The sequence below is a fragment of the Anticarsia gemmatalis genome, chromosome 12 (assembly GCF_050436995.1).
Source record: "Anticarsia gemmatalis isolate Benzon Research Colony breed Stoneville strain chromosome 12, ilAntGemm2 primary, whole genome shotgun sequence".
Taxonomy (NCBI): Eukaryota; Metazoa; Arthropoda; class Insecta; order Lepidoptera; family Erebidae; genus Anticarsia; species Anticarsia gemmatalis.
In genome coordinates this window covers 12,803,980-12,819,024 of record NC_134756.1, presented here as the reverse complement: position 1 = coordinate 12,819,024, position 15,045 = coordinate 12,803,980, and the positions used below count along the sequence as shown (strand labels likewise).

Here is a 15,045-nt window from a genome sequence, read left to right as displayed (position 1 = left end):
TAAAACATGTATCAAATGTAAGAGCACGCACCAACCCTGATGATGCGTCAACGCGAAACGATAACTGACCCTAGGGTCGACAAATGAACGAGGAATATTCCGCTGGCTACGATTACGACACTACGTTCTACACTATTATTAAATATTGTATGATTGGCTTCGCTTCTGACGTGGTGACGTGAACCACCAGCTGTCAACTGAGTCAATAGATTAATTTATTTTGTACGCTGATTCTGTCTTCGTATGTTAACTGGTACAGCTTATCAACTTAGTAACAAGTTATTTTGCTGTTGTTTATTGATGTACACATTGTACACGAAGGTTATTGCAGTGAGGATAAATATTTAATCGTTACTTGTTACATTAAGGAAAAGTGACAAGTATTTGACTGGTTTTACCAGGCTTTTTTGCTGTAAATTTTATATATTATATATTAAAAATTAAATAGGTTTATGCTAGTTAGGGAAAAAGTGATCACTACTTAACTAATCACTGATATTCAAAATATCGAATTTTGTTTAGCTCCGGCAACCATTATAATTGCTTACAAGGCTCTCTACTAAGTAGTTGGACGATAGTTAGCGGTCTTTACTGGCAGAGATATAACAACACAATAAAATTGGTAGTGTCATCACATAGTTGAATTCTCTTTTAATGGTACTAGAAATTATGAAAACAATATTTAATTGTCATAAAATCTGTTACCATATTCATTATCATAATCTGATACATTCTCCAGACATATATGCTAGAAGAGAAATGATGCAGCACAGAATAATATTAACAGCCCTATCAACATCTTCGGAAGAAATAACTCCTAACATAGTAAGAAAATACTTTGTCTACACAAGCTAATTAATAACAAGCATAAAGTAAACTAAACTACCTGACTTAGGAATCAAACTATCACATGAATCAACACTACATAACATATTACACAACGCAGTGATAAACAATCACATACACATACATATGTATATAATATGTATATAATATATAAACACTTAAACAGTAACAGTTCTAGAAGTGTTACTTGTGTTATGTAATGCGATACTGAACTGCGCAGTGGTGCTTCACTAAGTGCTTTGTCAAATGACGCTTTTATTGTTAGTCGGATTAGTTATTCATTTTAATACCTATTTAGTCACATTTTTAATAAGATAAAGAGCAAGATGTAACAAACGATAGCCTTCTCCTGACTGGCAGATTCTTACCATTCCATGTCAATTGTAGATGAGGAATTTCTTAAGAGTTTTACAAAATATTCTGATGATTAAGTATTAACTTATCATAAAGAATGATGAACTGATGTATAATAATTAATGCTATACCTTGCCTTACAAGTATTTAAGAGTACGACCTCAAAATTTAGTTTTTGACGAAACTTAACTACCTACCTACATATTATTATGTAAATTCTGAACTGCAACATGCTACTTCAAAAGGCAAATGGGCCATCAACAATTCATACACCTCTCAATACGATATACCTTATACATCGTAATAATATATGAGCATGTGAACTTACTCGTTCGCTTCAAGTCCTCTCAGTTTTCAATGCGCAGAAACTTTCCATGCACAAGTGCTGCTGCACTACAGCGAACAATATTTCAAGTTCATTATATTCCCACGTAGAATCGTTTATAAAACATAAATACACTGTTCGTTTGTTTATTGTACACGTCACGGCCCACGTCAACCGGTCTGACATTTCGTCAAAGTTAAATATAAAATAATCTTCCTACACATCGGTTTGTTTTCAAAGATTTTAATCAGAGAAAATTCTTTTTTGTATTCATTCAGTTTCTTGGCTTCAGTTGGGTCAATGTTTCTCAAAAGCGTCTGGCAGTTTGAGAAAATTTCCATTTGAACGTTATAAAAAAACAAGATAATAATATACAGATGTTTTCGTATGATTTGACTTTACGTAATACATCGTATTCGAATGCACTGTATATCAGACTCGAGACAGATTTTTTGTGATATACAAACGAGTCTGACTCTAATTCATAATATGTTTATAATGTTTTTCCAATGAGAATTCTCAGGAGCGATATAAAGTCATCCGTTTGGCAAAAAATAATGTTTTCGCTTCTAAGCATCGGATATTTGTAAAATCATACTTATATACATCCACTTGTTATTTAACTAGGTATATTTAATAGGGGGGTACATTATCATTGAGATCATTAGGCCAATAGTGGTGAAGATAACGTAACAAAATAACACTGAATCAACATTACCATATCAGGTTGAGTGTATTGTTAATTAAAATTCTGATAGCACGGGTCAATAGCTCACACAACGATTTTATATTTGTTACGTAAATGTATTATGATTGTGGTTTTTATGCAAGACGTTTTAAAAGCTTGAGCCGTACTAGTATTAAGAAAATGTCTAAACTCTTATTCATAAAAATATATGAAGTTATGAAAGGCTTATAAAGAGTTTTGTTTCTTTCACTCCTTAGCGAAATGAAAAAGAGAAAACATATTATAGTAGGTTTTTAACTAAAATAGGTTTATAGTGTGTTTATGAATAAGAGGGTTAGTCTTTAGTTTGCGGTGGTACTATAATGACTAAGGACTGTTTTTTTTTACCAGTTATACTTGATTCGACGTATAAGTCGAAAATGTTTAACACATTATGTGTGGAGAATTTAAACAGTGAATATTTTTTCCATTAAAATTTTGTAGTAATAGATAAATCAACACTAAAACTTTCTAGATATTGACAGAGTAATACAGGCTCTCTACTGTAACATTTCGTAAAACATACAAAAAAGTAATTTTATATTATGCTGATTTGAATAAGGAAGCAGGAAATATTATTACAGGAAAAGCCCATATTAAGATATATTGGTAAAAAAAATCGGTGATGGCGATATAATAATTTTATTAACAATTATTATTGGGGATTCCTAGTGTTTTTTATATTTTGTTATTCACAGACTGATTTGGGAAGGAAGGAAAACCGGTAGGGAAATCCAAATTCAGATAAAAAAAATTATAACAGTTCTTAGGTAACCATAGGTCATTTTAAAACACTATTGGTGCACGTGGAAGTCATCAAAGTACTCATAAACAAAGTTATACATAGTCTATTATTATTTTATAATGACGTCACAGCTATCTGAGTAATCAGCCTTGAATAAATGTATGGTATAAAAAAACATTAATCGAAAACCATACATACAACCAGTTTGTTAAGGCCACAGATATAAATATAACCTATACTTATTTGATATTGAAATACGTGACGGGTTAAAAATATATCACCTTCGGATCTAGTTTGACTGGGTAGCTTTTGTACTTATTAATATATACTTTATCAATATTTAATATGTTTATTTCTTATTCTTTCTTATACACTTAAAAAAAAAGAAAATCATTGACGAAAAAAATGCTTAAGATACACATTTGTTCTGGCGTCCTTAAAGGACATGAATTCAATCATAGAAAATTAAATAACCACTGAATTATTACACGAACTTTTCTCTGTTAAAAATATTTACATTAGCAAACAGTTCGTGTATTAATTTCACCAGCTTATCCGTCACTGCCACTAATCCATCTGCCAAGTGTGGCACATGACGTCACTCTCAATGACTTGCTAACGTCTTCAGCAAGATCATTTACGCTAGTGTTGATATACACATACCCGTATTACTGTTAAAACATATACCTACCTTGTAAAATCTGTTGCTATGTTGAAAATAATACAAACATTGTGAAATCTAATAAATAATACGACAGGCATATAATACCCGATGACATTAAAACGTTATCTGCAGATGATAAGTATCAAGCAACCGGTGTAATTGACGAAGAAGATAACAGAATGACGTCAATGGCTATCGGGCTTGATGTAATAAAGATAGACTTTAGGGCGCCCAACGTGACGACCGCAGTAAAGGATTCGCGGAAACGAATGTTGATAAACAAATTACTTTAGGCATTGAAACTCCAAATGTTTTATACACGGTTTCTGTGTATATTTAGCGGTAGTTTATCTTTTTAATAACGTTTTTTTTGTATGAGTTAAAACGCTATTGAGTAGACGCTAAATGTACCTCAGAAACCGGGGGTTAAAGGAGCACTTACGTAATTGTTTTTAGTAATTTATTTGTAAGATGGATTGTCGTTTGGTTAGTCAATGGTGTTTTTTAGACAAAACATCCTTAACATTTGACCTACAAAGAAAGAACTTTAGACACAGGAAAGAAAAACGGACAGTCATCACACGGTTAAGTTATTAATGTAGTAGAACCAAACATTGATGAAGGAAATATTGAACAACTAGACTTAAACCAGTTTGACATCATTCAAAAGAATTGTAATTCGAGAAGGATACTCTCAGGAAATTTTAACGCGTTAATGACTACCCATAAATAAAGTTAACATGAAGACAAAAATAAAAATCTCTTTCCTTATACAACAAGCGAAAACAAAGTTAACAAACGTGGTTTCCTTGAATATTAATACTTTAATACCGATCAATAGGTTTATGTTATAGACTAGTAACTACTTGTATCCGACAGTAAAATTATGTGTTACTAGAGGCCGCCCGCGACTTCGTCCGCGTAGAAACCCTTCCCGTGTAAATCCCGATCCCTCGGGAACACCGGGATAAAAAGTAGCCTATGTGTTATTGGCAAGAAGTGGCCAAAGATCGGGCAAAGTGGCGTTCTCTCGTGTCGGAGGCCAAGTCACATTTTGGGTCGTTGAGCCAACGGAGTAAGTAAGTAGGTATGTGTTATTCTGGATCTTCAGCATACCAAATTTCATGGTAATCGGTTCAGTTGTATTTGCGTGAAAGAGTAACAAACATCCATACATACATACATTCATTCTCACAAACTTTCGCATTTATAATATTAGTACGATTAGTCGGATATTTTGATTTACAAAACAGAATAGCTTTCAAAGTAACTGGTGATTTCATCATCGAACGGTAGTCATGTAGGTACTTATGGTACTTGTATTTCAAGTGTAGTTGTGTTGACATCATTATTATTATTGTTATTCTCCACTGCATGATGATGACAGCTAAGTTCTGCTGATTTGGACTTTGATGTCATATGTCATCGCACCCAGTGCTAATGACACTGAATAGCGTGTTTTGTCATATTTTTGCTAATTATAATATTGGACTTGGATAAAAATACAAGTGACTTTATATTTTTCTCGTATGTCGTGCCAAATACGTTTTTAATGTAATTAATTTATCACAAAGGTAAATGGAAGCCAACAGGGTATATCGAATTCCTGGCTGTTATATTTCCTAACAGTAAAAAAGACAAACAAGTTACAGTGACTTCATAAATGATTCTGTCTTAGTCATCATCACAATCAAAATTAGTATAATAAAGACCTGTACCATCAGAGCGACGAAACCACTAATTTCTGAGAAAAAGAAACACCGCTAAGAAAAATAAAACTATTCACGCGAGCGAAGTCACGAAACCTAGGAAACAAAAAATAAAATGTCTGTATCCATTTCAGTTGGTTAAATAGGCCGGGTAATGACAGAGCTCATTTTTTCTACTCCCATAATGACAACATTCTCGCGAATCTGTGGTAAGTGGTTTCACGTCGCATCATTACCAAACATTTATGTGATTATTCATTACACCTGCTATTGAAGTTTCGTGGTAATAATGTTAGTTGTATGTCTCAGTTTGTTGACACATTCATAGGTTTAAAAACGCAATCTGTTTCAAATATTTCCAAGAGATATAAAGTAGTAATGAATTTGAGGAGTTTCCGTAGGTTTGCATCGTCGGCAGCGGTTTCAGCACCTGTGGCAACGTGCCAACTGGGAAAAATAGTCGTGATATCGTGACAGTTGCATGCTTCACTTAATTATGTGCAATATGACTCGTGTTGCGCTAGAAATACAGCTCTAGTTTTTGTTACCTATTTTTCTTTAAGACCAAGTTCACTGTTTACATCTCAAGCGCCATTTCCTAGAATAATATAAAACATTTTTGTTTAGTGATATCACTCGAAAATATTTGTCTCCGAAATTTGAAAGTTGTATTATAAATCACGCGATTTACAAGTTTATCCTGTATTTCTTGTTTCAATCGTCATATAAGTTGTTGTGATAAAATAAATTATGTTAATGGAAATTTTATGATGTCCTATTTAGGTACATGAAATGTCAGGTAACCACACCACTTTATGTTAATAAACAAACATGTATTGTGAAAACACGTGCGCATAGAAATAGGCTCAAAAGTTTTAGCGAAATCTCACCTTGTTAGTGTCTTCCTTACTTAAAATTCGAAAACAAAGAAACAACTTTGAATTTCAAACTAAAATAAATCATGTGATTTCGAAACACGTTAAAAATTTGGATTTATTCGTAAAGTGGTCAGAGGAAACGTGAGGGAGCACATGTCTCCATAAAACCGTCAGTTGTGTTCACATTCGTCCTTGTTAACGATTGAAAGACTAATTCCTACAAACCGGTCAACGGAAACTTGTTTCTGCGACACAAAAAATAACTTGTTACCTATTTGTGTGACTGTTCAGTGGAACATTCATTTTATTCCTTGTAGAGTATTGAAATGTCCGGTTCTTAGGTAAGAGAGTCGTTCGCCTCTCAAATAATAACAAGAAGATCATTTGATACTCGTGTACAGAGTCGCCAGGTGACAACTTTATATATTGGCATTGTATAAATTGTACTTTGCTCTTCTTGAGTTATTTCTCAAGTACAAAAAATCCAAAACGCAGCCAGAACTTGTAAATCTTAGTTTGCTTGAAAGCCAAATCTTGCCAAAATTAGCAGCAATATTGTGCAATCTCTGAGAAAAATTTACGTTTAATTTGCATCATGATGCAATACTACCAAGAATTTAAAGAAATCAAGCAGCATCAGTAGGTAATGATCCGCTAACAGTACATATAATAACGGTAGGTCCTATTTATCGCACAGGGATTCTTGGCATTGAAGTGGATGACGTCACAGTTGAAAGAACAGACGTGCGCGCTGACGTGCCTGCGGGGACAAGAAATACATTTGGAGACGACCAGACGCGATAATGGTAACACATGTTACTCAATCACTGAACATTTTCGAAGACAATTTAAATGTCTCATTTGGTTGATTGGTTTGTCTTTTACCGTGACACCGGCGTAGGATTTTCTTTCGTATTTTTATAATAAACAGCCGTTGCATGAGTAAGAATTATTCTAAAGTCAGATAACTGATTGATTAATTTTGTTATTTAAGCAAATGGTCAAGTACTCTATGTCGTATGTTTTTTACTATTGATAGCAATGATAACTTAAAAAAATTTTGTGAATCACGTACGATGAAGCAATTTAATTTACCCAGCAGCATGGTTTCACCCTGCAGGGTTTTTCCTACAAATCACCGGTCAAACAGGATTGGTTGTATAATTTCTGTCAATGCTTGCTCAGAGACTAGCCCCTCGGTATGAAACTGTGCGGTCATCAAATTCTATATTTACGTATTCATGTAACCGGACCGAGTCGATACGCAACCGGTTCCACGAACACCACTTACTTCGACTACGTTAGACATATTATATCTATATTTTATTCTGTCGACTGAATCCAACGGTTTTTTACATATCTCGAGTTTGACTTATTGACGTCAGTTAATGCAAATTGTTTAGTATCATAATCTTTTTCAGCTGCATTTGTAACAATGTTGTAACGTTGAGAATACCTGAATAAACAATTACATAAGGTTTGGTGCTAGTTGTGGAGACGTGACGCAAGTGTGCGTACATCTGTTCAGGGTTGTCATTCAGCTGCGGGTCACACTGAGGTTAGTAAGTACAGATTTTGATACTACGGTACCATATAACAAGGAAATACAAATGTTTATGAGTGTTGTACAAAAATAGCGTCGGTTTGACGTCACTCGTCGCTCCACTGTCAAGGGCGGCACACCACTCGGTGAAGCATATTATAATGTATGCAGATAAATCATACAATTATATACCTACAACCACGTTCCAGCGGTAAACGTATAAACGTCATAACATGATTATTTAGAGGGAAGAAAAAAAGTTTATTTTATGACAGGCAACGAACATTTTTCACATTTAATACGGCCCTCTTTTAAATTAAATTGACAGTTGCTTTACATTTATCGTTCTTTTAATAGTCTTCGCAGAAAAGTGCGGCACAAATTAGCCACATGGAGGAAGGAAGGACAGAATTACGCGAAGAATCCCCCTTTGTCCTACATTAGAACTTGCAAGGCTAGAAGTAATAGCTTTTGCTTCATTAGTATATTGAAATCCAAGAATCGAAACTGTGTCATGTCCTATCAAACCTTCGGACAAAGAACGGAGAACCAATTTGTGAAATTGCTATCAATTGCAGCAAAATGTCAGACTTAGCCAGTAACGTAACTAGGTTAGAAGTACATATTTTATGAACATCCTCATTATTTATTCGAGAGTGGAAACAGGCACACTATCGATTACCAACTGGTACCGAATCGATATTTCGCGGAATTTTACATGTAGTATTATTTTCGCAATCGCCAGCAGTGTATTTAGGCCGAGTATTGGCGAATAGTATCGATGTGTGAACGCGCCGAACGCGGCTATAGTCTGAAAATAACAGTAGGTCAGTATACTATCATTTATTATTCACTAGCGGACCCGGCAGGCATTTACATTTTTTTTCAATGTCCTCAAGAATTATCGTCATATTTCAGCCAATTTGCCAGTTTTCGTCACCACTCCGTCGATTGTGATAATCTGCATAGGAATCTGTTCAGTGTCGTTTTATATTGTCGCATACAGATCCAAGCTGCGAAGGACTTTTTCATAATACGTAGTGAAGTGTAAAATATTAAACCCAGCATAGAAATTAGTTTTGTGTAATACAGTCAGGAAATGTTCAGTAGTGACCCGGAGTTTGGAACCGTGCCCGGTAGGTAACATGATACTAACGTGACTAGAATGTGGGTGTTATATACCTACGTCATACCACTTTATATAATTATAGTTATTACTCCTAATTATCCACGCTACAACGTGGATATGAATAAAATTATTCTGTATTATTATATTTTTATAACGCATAGCTGCCCCTTAGACTGCATATAATATTATAGTCAAACCTTATTATCACTTAAGCGTTTTATATACTTGATAATTCTATACATTAGCGCCAATAAGAATCATTGCAATAGGAGCTACACACTACTATTTTAGTTGCATCTCATTTTGACGTTCAAATAAACTAATATTTTGACTTTAATGTACTAACAAACTAAAATTGCCTCGTCAACTTTAGTAGCAAAAGAATGAAAAAGACATGGTTACACAACCACAAACAAGTACTAATTGACTGATCTACGTACTAATAACAAAAAAGTACGCATAAAAACACAAATTCGCACCAAAAAAGCTCAATTAAACAGATTACAGTCAAAATATGAACAATCGATAGTAGAGCGAGTCGCGAGCAACGACCCAACTCCGACCTTCTGCGTGGTGGTACTCTGTGGCGGTGACGTCACGCCCTCGCTCAGTGCCAAGGCTTCCTATAACGTAAACAGCGCTCGATCACTCCCGCATCGTGTAAACAAACTGATAACGATGTTTGCTAAACGTATATCATTCGCGTACTAAAATATAACGAACCTTTCACTATTTTAACACCCTTGCTTAGTTTGGTCTCTGATATTTTTACTAACAAACAAACCCTAGATTCCAAATAACAACCCTGTGGGATACGACCATATGACACTTGCAGGTAGTGTGTTTTCAAAGATATGTTTTAAGCAAAATTAACGAAACAGAGCAGCTGATTTACGACTCCCGTTCAGTCTCCTGAGGCTCTGTAACTGACGCTTTACGGTATACGGTATACCCTATAAGGGTTGAAAGAAAAGTAAACTATAGAACCCGTTGCCTAGTTTACAAGCAAGAAGCTATTTAAAATGATACAATACTATATTTGTATCACAAAGACACCGCCGAACATATTGTCTCAATAGACAATAACCGGCGAAAGTGAACTGCAAAGACTAATAAACTTTAACAGCTAATAAACGATAATACAAAAGAGTACCGTACAAAGAGTTGAGTGAAAGTCCTTATAACGGCGGCAATTTGGGCGTATTCCAAATATGATGTAAATATTGTCATTGTTTCAACAAGTCGGGTAATGAAAGGAAAACGACATCTGTTGTTACGTTTATGGTGAAGCCGTGAAGCGTTTGTTATAGTTGGAAAGGATTTCAATGCCAAGGCGAATGACGCATGCGTTCAGAAACAAGTTTTGTATAGTAGCGGTTTGGATAACATTTAGGTTTTATGAACATTGTAACGCGTAGAAGATGAATGATTTTGTATAAGAATAGTAAACCATTTTCAGATAAGTAGAACTGCTGAAGGAAATAACGTATACTGCTGCAATCTTAATTCTTTGATCTAAGACAAAAATATGACGAAATGAATGCTTAATTAGGTTCGTGATAATTTTGTCTGATGAAACTATTAATTCAAGAATGACTCCTAAAAGACACGCAAAAAAACTATTATTGCAGAAATTGTGTAGCTTTGGAATAAATACAAGATGTCTGACTGTCTCTGTCCGTAGCAAATGCTGATCATGAGGTCTCCGGCTTCAGGGAATAACAGGACTGATATTGTTGATGAAGGACATTAAAATGACTACAAGATTACTTCTACCATTCAAATGGACCTATGTCTACTTGAAATAGTAGTTCCAGCTCTAGATACACGGTATATCGTCAAACCAATATAAATTCCTGCAGTCAATTCAAACTATCTGTTGCTCCACAAAGCGTTCAATCTATCCCTTGGCAGTTCACGACCGCTAGTCGTGTTCACGATTCACATTCTTACTACACATGTTTAGAATGTAATACGTGCCCTTGAAACAGCAGAATACGCATTACGAAAAGGGCATATCTCACATTGCAAAGACAAACCACTTGTGTCCTTTTCGAAATTGTGTCTGGAGATAGACTGTTTAGGAAAAATACTTTCCCATCTGATATTCGAAAATAATTACCTGGCACACGCATGTTATTTTGAACTCGCGAATTCTTGCACGTGAAAAGATGAAACGACAAAAGTACCCTGTGTAAAATCAGGTTATAGACTATCTGTGTACCGCATTTCATCATAATCTGTTCAGTAATTTAAGCGTGATTGAGTAACAAACATTCATTTTTAAACTTTCGCATTTACTATATTAGTATGATAGTACGACTATTTCTTTCAGCTAAGTGATTCATTCAACCACCAACTATTAGTCAGTCTACTCTATGCCGAAACGTCAAGCAAACCAAAATAAAATGTATATTCGCATTAATACGTAAATATTAGATAAAGTAATAATCCTTCAACGCAAGTTTTTTTTTATAAATGGTTTCTTTATTTATCACCAGTAGTGTTTGCAAGAGTAACTGAATGTATGCCAGAAGTGTAACATGTGGAGTTTAATGTGTGTTTAATTCCATTGCGTGTTTTATAGTATCGTTACTTAATTATACCGTATGACGTCAGTACTGGTTACACTTGAAGCCGTTAATAGGCATTTCTTTACTTTGTTCAATTTTCTAGGTCACTGTGTTATTTTGGATACTATATCTACACATGTAAAAGGTCTGGTGCGTAGTAACCGGCGGTCCTGTGAAATGAGGCAAGGGAAGTTTGTAAGGATGGCGTACTTATGGCGTACCAAGAGGCGTACTTTGGCCTCTACCTACCCCTGCGGGGAAAAAAAGCGTGATAGTATGTATGCATGTATGTATATCTTCCCTTCCTTGATGCTAATTATAACAGGGTATCTATAGATATTATTGCGTACCAGAAACTTAAACAAACTTATGAATAACATACACAATATACAACCATACGTGATATAACTATTTACGAATTATTAAAAAGTCCCAAGTGGAAATCGAACCCACAACAAGCGTACGCGGATATGAGTCGTAACCTTTATTTTGTAAAATAGCTTTCGTATTATAGTAGGACTGAAATAAGATAACCAATGATAAACATAATGTCTATTTACTAAAACTTAAAAAATCACAGTCTTGTTTCATTTTCAACTTACACTACTTACTTTTTTAACTTTAATACTTAACCATAAATCACTTTTCATTTACATCTAGTAACCAGTATTTTACTTAGGCAATAACATCTTATAAAGTAGTTAATCGGAATCATAAGTCATAACCTCCACGCAAATTAAATCTTTTTTTATTTCATCAATTTCTAATTCACTCTCTTCTGATTCATCACTAGAGAGTTTCGTTTCAGAATATTCAGAATAAACATTAAAATATCTAGATTCATCAGCAGACACTGTAGCCTCGGAATCATAACCGTCAGAGGTATGTTCTTCGTCTTTGTCTTCATCTGAATCAAACTGTATTCTGCAATTAGAAACTGGATATTCTTCTTCTTCTAATTCCGCTCTTTCACATTCGTTCTCATCCGAATATTCAGTTCCATAGTTAATTTTTATTAATCTATCGTATAAATTTGACACTGAGGTGGAACAATCTGCTTGCCCAATACTTTTACAGAAACATTGTAAGTCTGTTTGTGTCCCAATTGACACTGAATTCGTAGTTTTAGGTGCTCTGTTATAAGTTATCTCTTTAAACGGTTCCGTGAGTTCAGTATTGACAATGGCAGGGATTTTGGTCCTACCAGGTACAATTTTGCCATCAATACGCTTCGGTAAGTATAGAGATGGAATAGCAGAAGGTATCAATCTTTTGTTCTTGAACATCGTTTTTTTAAAATGTATGGAGCAAACACGATGACTGCGAGGGTTAAGCTGCTTCGTAAAACCATCGCGACCAATCAATTTCAACCACACATTCAATCTGAAATTTAAAAAAAAAATAGGTTAGTTGTTTATTAAAGACACCTTTTTGAAAACACCGCACAAAATAGCATCTGCCCGAAAATTTACATTTGACATAGGAAGCACGAAATAGATTCCTATATCAAATGTAAACACCGAACATAGGTAGTATAGAACATTCGCCAGAACGAGTAAGTAAGAACTCAAATTCGCTCTACTAGTGAAGTCTTTGGGCGATAAAAAAACTCTACGATTTCATTCGTTGGTATTTCCCATTACACCGCAGTAGATATATTATACTCCATTGTATTTACCTCTACATTATGAAAACAATTTAATTCACGAACTGTACAATATTAAACTAGTGTTTTGATGATGCCGCCTGCCACATTAGCGGAAGTACAACAAAAAGGTCTTATGCCCGGTTTCTAAGGCATATTTAGCGGAAGCTTATCTATTCAATAGCGTTTAAGCTCATACAAAGAAACGCTATTGAAAAGATAAACTACAGCTAAATGTACCTCAGAAACCGGGGGATAGACGCTTTGCGCGCGAACGAGTAGTTGACCTTGACAACAGGGCCCTCTGTGGCACGTGGTATTTATTCAACAACAAAAAGTATTAAGTTAACAAGATGTCGGCATCAATTTAAATTTACGCTAAAAGTTAACAAGTAAAGAACAAAGCATTTTAATAAAACACCATGTGTAATAATTTAAAAACGATTTCTATAATTTATGATAATACATTTGCACAAAACAAACAACTTAAAAAGGATTCAAATAGTTCTTTCTAAGTAAAATTTCAAAAACACGATTACATCCTGATAGACCTGGATGCCTGAATGCAAAAACATAGAAGTATAAATTGACCTTGAAATACATAATTGGCTTACCTTTTATCAAGAGGGATTCTGAAGAAGCTGAGATTTGGTAGTCGTGAGCTGCCATTACAACCAAAAACAAAGCAATAAGTATGGCCCATTCTTGCTCTAATTAGATAAGAATAGTGATTATTTTCGTGTAATACGCACGACCATCCTGGACGGGACGCTCGCCCGACTGGCGCAAGCGCCGGCTTGGCCGACAGTTGCGCGGCGTCATATAAAAATAATAACAATCACGCTCATTCGCTCAATCGTATTCGTACTATACGGTACATAAGTTCATCCTTTAAACACTCTTATTAAATTACTTATAGAATAACTATCCCATTAAAAGTACTTGATGATGTTTACGGGAAAAAGGAATAAGGAAGATCAGCAAACAAGTTGTACCTACTTAGTGTTAATTGGTAGAAATAAAAGTAATTCACTAACAGTCAGGTGAATAATAATTGCAATTTTCGTTTCATAAACCGCGCAAAAAAATATTTATGGTGAAAAGATATATTACCCAAATAACGCGCGGGCGGGGAAGGCTTAATTCGTTCTTTACATTTGTAAATTATAAAAAATAGATAAGTGTTACAATACTTAAAATCGAACCCATGAAATTCGGGCGTAGTGTTAGCTTCCGATGCTACAGGACACGAACAAAATTATATTAAACTAGCTGACCCGCGCAGCGTCGCTCACGAATACTCTTTGCGTTTTTCTTTGTTTTTTATTTCCATAAAATCTTACCCGTTTACAAAAATAATAAGAGGAATTGGTTCAACCGTTTTTTAGTTTTGCCTTTAGCAACACATTTGGCGATTCATTTTTATGCATTAGATTCGTCAAATATAAAACTTGCGCATCTTGTAAAGAAAGTAACGTTAGTTAAACGAAAAAAAATCACGTTCTCTTCACGGCCGTTAAGTTTTTTCTATAATCTTCAAAGGATAACGGGTTCATAGAAGAGCTTGTTATTTAGCAGTTTTATGACGAACTCTTACTTTTCTAACTGTTATTTTATTACTCTTTCGGGCCGCTCACTAAATAGTTCTACAGTGATTGCTTTTCATAAACGTATTGAAAGTTTTGGCAATTAGTTTTGTTAGTTTCACTTTTTATGTCCTTGCCGTCTGTTTTATCCTGATAAGATTGGACTTTATCACTTTGTTTTCTCGTTCAGAAACCTAATAAATGAGTAGCTTTTTCTCTTACCCCCGGTGTCTGAGGTACATTTTTTATATGAGTTTAAACTCTATTGAATAGATAAACTACCGCTAAATGTACTCAGAAACCGGGCATTAGTATTTTTTT

At 34.6% G+C, this 15,045-nt stretch overlaps 2 protein-coding genes across 3 annotated transcripts in view; both read right to left on the bottom strand.

Moving 5' to 3' along the window:
• The window catches only part of Pits (Protein interacting with Ttk69 and Sin3A), a 114,164-nt gene that overhangs the window by 51,985 nt on the left and 47,134 nt on the right, over positions 1–15,045 (bottom strand). The gene's annotated exons all lie outside the window — the stretch shown is intronic.
• Positions 12,079–13,910, bottom strand: LOC142976919 (uncharacterized). The gene is made up of 2 exons (XM_076120528.1): positions 13,753–13,910; positions 12,079–12,876 (listed from the first exon to the last, which is right to left on the bottom strand). Exons 1-2 carry the CDS (start codon positions 13,839–13,841, stop codon positions 12,195–12,197), a joined length of 771 nt encoding a protein of 256 aa, XP_075976643.1. The 5' UTR covers positions 13,842–13,910; the 3' UTR covers positions 12,079–12,194.

Coding starts and splice junctions, on each gene's coding strand:
- LOC142976919 (XM_076120528.1), bottom strand. CDS start 13,841: ATGGGCCATACTTATTGCTTTGTTTTTGGTTGTAATGGCAGCTCACGA. Junction 12,877..13,752: donor AGAATCCCTCTTGATAAAAG/GTAAGCCAATTA, acceptor TTTAAATTTCAG/ATTGAATGTGTGGTTGAAAT.